Raw genomic sequence first — 6,078 nt, forward strand, 5'->3', positions numbered from 1 at the left:
ACACTCAACATACTGCAGATCTGTGCGACTGTTTTATTTCAGCTCAGCTCCGAGTCCACACCTACTCACACTACGATTGGCGGAGGCACCCCAAATCCACGGTCCGTCCCCCATCTGAGAGCCTGATACGGGCTTAAGTGAGAGCCTTTAGCTTCCACCATCTCGCAGGCCTATCCGTGTTCTGGGCCGGAAATCGGGGTTCTTCTTTCAAGTTTTGGCGTTGGGGCCATGGTGGTCCATCTCAGTGCGGTTTGGGAACGTGGCCGTCCACGTAAAAGTTTCTGGTGATCTTCGGCAGGGTGAATTCAGCTCCCTCCAGCTCAAGGGTCAGCACAATCTGGCATCCCAGTCTGGAGTTCTCTTGGAGCAGTGGGGCCATGTCTAGCATGTCGTCCTCCCTGGGGCAAGGAAGGGGGCATCACGGTGGGGAGCTTGCAGCCCACATCTGGGCAGCTCAAGAATCAAAGGAACTGGGCAGCCTCCCATGTCTGCAATTTGGAGCTAGGGTCACCCTGCTCACCTCTCCTCAGGAGGGGGCAGGAGATCCAGGTGGGCCTGGCTCACGTACACGTGGCAGGTGGAGCAAGCCAAGGAGGCCTCGCAGGCCCCTGGGAGCAGAGAGAGAGAGAGCTGTGGTAAGGGGTACCAACATGCATTTGTTGCATCTTAGCCTGCAACCTGATCATTTATATAGCAGCCAGCTGTCCCCAAGTTGCTTGTTTATTGAGACAGCCCAGGCTTTCCTTGAGCTATATATTCAAGAATGTAGATTTGGAACTCCTGATCTTCCTGTTTCCACCTCACAAACCCTGACACTATGGGTTTGCACCACCATGCCCAATCCCACAATGACCCCCTGATAGATAGAACTCACTATACCAAGTTCACCCTGACTTCACTAGCTAGGTCCACGGCCTGGCATGTTTCTTCACTCTTTCATTATATTTTACTTCATCTTTGTTCAGGTAGGGTCTCACCCTAGCCCACACTGACCTGGAATTCACTATGTAGTCTCAGGGTGGCCTTGAACTCATGGGGATCCTCCTACCTCAATTTCCCCAGTGAGGCTGGTTAAAGGCATTAACCATCATGCCTGGCTTTTCCTATTAGTTTTATGTAACATTTTTTATCACTATGTACATACCATTTAAAAAAGCATGGGGGGGAGGGTATTACCATGGGATATTTTTTATAATCATGGAAAATGTTAATAAAAATTGTGAAAAGAAAAATAAATAAATAAATAAATAAATAAATAAATAAAATACAAAAAAAAAAAACAGAAAAGGGGCTGGAGAGATGGCTTAGCGGTTAAGCATTTGCCTGTGAAGCCTAAGGACCCTGGTTCGAGGCTCGATTCCCCAGGACCCACGTTAGCCAGATGCACAAGAGGGTGCATGCATCTGGAACTCGTCTGCAGTGGCTGGAAGCCCTGGCACGCCCATTCTCTCCCTCTCTCTCCCTCTCTCTCTCTCTCTGCCTCTTTCTCTGTCGCTCTCAAATAAATAAATAAAAATAAACCAAAAAAATTTTTTAAAGAACCCAGAAAAGGACTTTAGTGACTTCTGATTATCATAGATCACAAAAACTGAAAAGTTCAAATGCAGTTGTACTTTTTTAGTAGAGTGCTTTATAGTAAAAAAATAAATGAACAAAATACTGGGGATACTTTAAAAAAAAAACATAGGAGGGAATGAACCTAGAGCCTTGCATATTCAAGATTAAGTGTGCTACATCTAAACTACATTTGCCAGAGGGTTTAAAAAAATTATTTTTGAGCTGGGTGTGGTGGCACACGTCTTTAATCCCAGCACTTGGGAGGCAGAGGTAAGGGGATCACCACGAGTTCAAGGCCACCCTGAGACTACATAGTGAATTCCAGGTCAGCCTGAGCTAGAGTGAGACCCTACCTCAAGACCCCCCCACCCTCCAAAAAATTTCGGGATGGAGAGATGACTTAGCAGTTAAATGATTGCCTGTGAAGCCTAAGTACTCCAGTTTGGGGCCCCAGGACCCACATAAGCTAGATACACAAGGTGGGGCATGCATCTGGAGTTCATTTGCAGTGGCTGGTATGCCCATTCTTTCTCTCTCTCTGCTTCTTTGTCTCTCTCAAATAAATAAAATAAACAAAAATTTAAGAAAATATTTTTTAATCCAGGGTCTCAAGACTGGCCTTGAATTTGTCTTGTAACACAGGCAGACCTTTAACTTTTTCTTGTTTTTGTCAGGTCCTCCTACCTCAGCCTCCCATTGATTAGGAGTAGAGGTCTGTGCCAATGCCTGGCTTGTTTTGACACTGGGTCTTGCTGTGTTGCCCAGGTTGGTGTTAATTTCCTGGGCTCAAACATCCTGACAGCTTCCCAAGTTGCTGGGATGAAAGGGCACCCAACCATTGCCCAGAGCACATATAACCACCTTTCTCTCCAAGTTGTCAACCTACCCTCCTCTCTGGACTAAGCACTACTCAACATGGGTTCATCCTCACAGCATGCAGTGAAAGAGGTGCTTACATCATCCCATATAGGTAAGGAAATATCATCCTCAAAATCACACAGCAGGCAGCAGGCAAGGTTTAAGCAGACTTCTTGCTTCTGAAACCCAAGTTCCAAATTCTGGACTACCATGACCTCCCAAGAGCTCTGGCCCCTTGCGTGTATGGTACGCATGGGTCTGCCAGAACACACACGTGAGAAAGCTCCACTGACTCAGCTCTGAGGCTACAGGCCTACCATGGCCATCGACAGCTTTGTATGTCAATTCTGGGGATAAAATCAGAGCCTTATGCCTGTTTAGTAGCACTCTTACCCACTGAGCCATCTTCCCAGCACCCTTTGATGGACCACTGGGGAACAGCAAGAAAGCCAGTGTGACACAGAAGCACACATGGCCCCAGCACTGCAGAGGAGGCAGACAAGAGGATACACATTGAGACCCTATCTCAAAGCAGGATCAGCCAGGTGCAGTGGTTCAAGTCATTCAGCAGACTAAGGTAAGAGGATCATCCAAACTTTGAGGCCAGCCTGGGGTAGAGTAAAACCCTGCCTCAAAAAAGGAACAACAGAGCCTGGCGTGGTGGCCCATGCCTTTAATGCCAGCACCTGAGAGGCAGAAGTAAGATCACCCTAAGTTTGAGGCCACCCTGAGACCCTATCTTGAAAAACCAAAACAACAACAAAAAAAAAAAAAAAAAAAAACACCACAACAGGACTGGAGAGATGGTTTAGTGGTTAAGGTGTTTGCTTGCAAAACCAAAGGATACAGGTTCAATTCTTCATGACCCACATAAGCCAGATGCACAAGGGAGCACATGCATCTGGAGTTTGTTTGCAGTGGCTGGAGGCCCTGGTGTGCCCATTCTCTCTCTCAAATAAATAAATAAATAAATATTGTTTTTTTAAAAAAGGGAACAACAGCTGGGCCTGGTGGCACATGTGTTTAATCCCAGCACTCAGGAGGCAGAGGTAGGTGGATTGCAGTAAGTTCTAGGCCACTACATAGTGAATTCAGGTCAGCTTGGGCTAGAGTAGAGTGAAACCTTACCTCAACCCCCACCAAAAAATAAAAATAAAATAAAATGGGACAACAAAAAGAAAAGCCAAAGAGAACCTTCTCTTTTCAGATGGCAGTGACCTTGGGATGAGTCAGGAGGCATCATGGTGCTGGGAAGAAGTGACAGGAGTGCTCAGCACTGCAATATCCTTATCACATCTTCCAAGGCTAAGGGTCCATTGTGGAAGAGGTGGTGGAAAGAATGTAAGAGGCAAAGGAAGAGTAGGCCTCCTTACAATGTGCTCCTCCAGACACAAAATGGCCTGGATATCCATGACCTTACAGTGCCTGACACTACCTACACAAGACCATCAATAGGAGGAAGAGAAAAAAAGATAATATCAAAATAAAAGAGCCTGATTGAGAGGGTGAGGGGATATAATGGAGAGTGGAGTTTCAAAGGGGAAAGTGGGGAGAGGAAGGGAATTGCCATGGGATATTGTTTACAATTACAGAAGTTGTCAATAAATTTTTTTTTCAGATTTTTGTTTTGTTTTGTTTTAAATATTTATTTATTTATTTATTTATTTATTTATTTATTTGAGAGCGACAGACACAGAGAGAAAGACAGATGGAGAGAGACAGAGTGAGAGAATGGGCGCGCCAGGGCTCCCAGCCACTGCAAACGAACTCCAGACGCATGCACCCCCTTGTGCATCTGGCTAACGTGGAACCTGGGGAACCAAGCCTCGAACCGGAGTCCTTAGGCTTCACAGGCAAGCGCTTAACCGCTAAGCCATCTCTCCAGCCCTTGTCAATAAATTTTTTAAATAAGTAAATAAACAAACACTACATGGGTTCAATCCCAAGACTCATGGAAATGTGTCCTATTTTTGTCTACAGTGAAAATAAGAGATGAATCAAGATTAAATGGAGGGTATGTTTTAATCTTTCCAGCTGACTGTACCTTCATGGGTTTTGTAGCTTGAGATTTGGCTCCCCAAAGAGCAAGACTCAGCAATAAATAAGAATGGCGTGTAGGGCTGGGAGATGGCTCAGTGGTTAAAGGTGCTTGTTCGCAAGGCCTGACAGCTCAGGTTCAATTCTCTACCATCCGTGTAAAGCCAGATGCAACCAAAGTAACACGTGCATCTAGTTTTCATTTGCAGTGGCAAGAAGCCCTAGTGTGCCTATATGTAAACACCCAAACACATGCAAATAAATATAAATAAAATTTTAAAAAAGAAGAAAAAACAAGAAAGAAAGAAAAGCCAAGAAGGCCGTGGCTAAAATGGAGGTAACCAGCGGGAAGAAGAGTGAGAGCACTAGTGCCATTAATAAACGCAGAACAAACAGCTGGTTGAAAAGGATGAGGCCGTGATGAAGTTCAGATTTTCTCTTCTTTTTCTTTTTTCAAGGTAGGGTCTCCCTCTCTAGCTCAGGCTGACCTGGCATTCACTAAGTAGTATCAGTGTGTCCTCGAACTCACAGCGATCACCCTACCTCTGCCTACTCAGTGCTGGGATTAAAGGTATGCCACTATGCCCCACGAAGTTTAAATTTTAGCTTAGCAGGTATTTGGTAGGCTGAGGCAAGAAGGACCATCAAGGGTTCCAGGCCAACTTGAGTAAGACCGTGTCTTGAAGAAGACAAACAAGAAAAGAAAACCAGTTGCAGTGGTTGGTGCCTTTACTCCCAGTACTGGAGAGGCTGAGGTAGAAGGATCACCTGAATTTGAGGCCAGTCTGAACGACAGAATGAGTTCCAGGTCAGACTGTGCTACAACGAGACCCTGCCTCCAAAAAAAAAAAAAGTATACTAAAAAGAGGGAAAAAAACGGAAAAAGAAGAAAAGGAAATAGATAAGGGCCTCCCTGATTCCTGATGAACCTGTGACTGCCTACCTTCCAGGTCCACCCCGTGGCGCTGGGCCAGATGAAGAACATTGTCCCCGACTCTGCCCGTCACGGGGATCCGCTGTCCTGCCCGGTCCACAAACACCACGTTCACCCTGCGGACAGATGCTTAATTGCATGGTGAACTCGGCCCGGGGTAGCGGCTGGGGTGGGTTGGTCGCGGGCCACACCTTAGGGATAGGATGGGGGCGAGGGGGAAAAGGACCCAGAGACGGAGCTGCGGGGCAAGGCGGGGCGGGGGTGCGCCACACGGCGGCCAGCACTCACACGTCCCCGGGCCCAGGACCGCCGGCCTCCTCCTCGGCTGCCCGCCGCGTACCTGCAAAACACGCTCAGGTGAGCGGCTGCGCCCACAGCCGCCCGGGCCTGTCCCAGGCACCCAGGTACCTGTCGTCCGCAACGTCCTCGTGGTAGCCAGCGCCGCCGTTTCCCCAGCCTCCGGCCACCGGGAACGCCTGGCAGCTCGAAGCAGGACCCCCGCGTTCAAGCCGCCGCGGGCCATGGAAGTGGCCATGACAGGAGCACGTGACCGGACGACTGGGCGTGCGCAGTGCAGGCATCGCGAGCGTACGCCCCGTAATTACTCAAGTAGAAGCGTTGTTTGTGTGCATATACACGTGGGCGGTGCCTGTGTACGGTTTCATGGACAACCCAGACCTCCCACCTGGCCC

General features: G+C 47.9%; 1 protein-coding gene across 2 annotated transcripts; it reads right to left on the reverse strand.

Moving 5' to 3' along the window:
* Nucleotides 1-19: 19 nt before the first annotated feature.
* On the reverse strand, nt 20-6,073 carry Fdx2 (ferredoxin 2). 2 transcript variants are annotated; one of them, XM_004667447.2, is made up of 5 exons: nt 5,795-6,027; nt 5,675-5,726; nt 5,396-5,502; nt 521-608; nt 20-398 (listed from the first exon to the last, which is right to left on the reverse strand). In XM_004667447.2, exons 1-5 carry the CDS (start codon nt 5,919-5,921, stop codon nt 242-244), a joined length of 531 nt encoding a protein of 176 aa, XP_004667504.1. In that variant the 5' UTR covers nt 5,922-6,027; the 3' UTR covers nt 20-241. The 2 variants fall into 2 exon arrangements, with proteins under 2 accessions (XP_004667504.1, XP_044999153.1); XM_045143218.1 differs by lacking the exon at nt 5,675-5,726 and having other exon boundaries at nt 5,795-6,073.
* Between the last annotated feature and the right edge of the window lie 5 nt (nt 6,074-6,078).

This window comes from Jaculus jaculus, chromosome 2 (assembly GCF_020740685.1).
Source record: "Jaculus jaculus isolate mJacJac1 chromosome 2, mJacJac1.mat.Y.cur, whole genome shotgun sequence".
NCBI lineage: Eukaryota > Metazoa > Chordata > Mammalia > Rodentia > Dipodidae > Jaculus > Jaculus jaculus.

Coding starts and splice junctions, on each gene's coding strand:
- Fdx2 (XM_004667447.2), bottom strand. CDS start 5,921: ATGGCCACTTCCATGGCCCGCGGCGGCTTGAACGCGGGGGTCCTGCTT. Junction 5,503..5,674: donor GGTCCTGGGCCCGGGGACGT/GTGAGTGCTGGC, acceptor ATCTGTCCGCAG/GGTGAACGTGGTGTTTGTGG. Junction 609..5,395: donor CCACGGGGTGGACCTGGAAG/GTAGGCAGTCAC, acceptor CTCTGCTCCCAG/GGGCCTGCGAGGCCTCCTTG.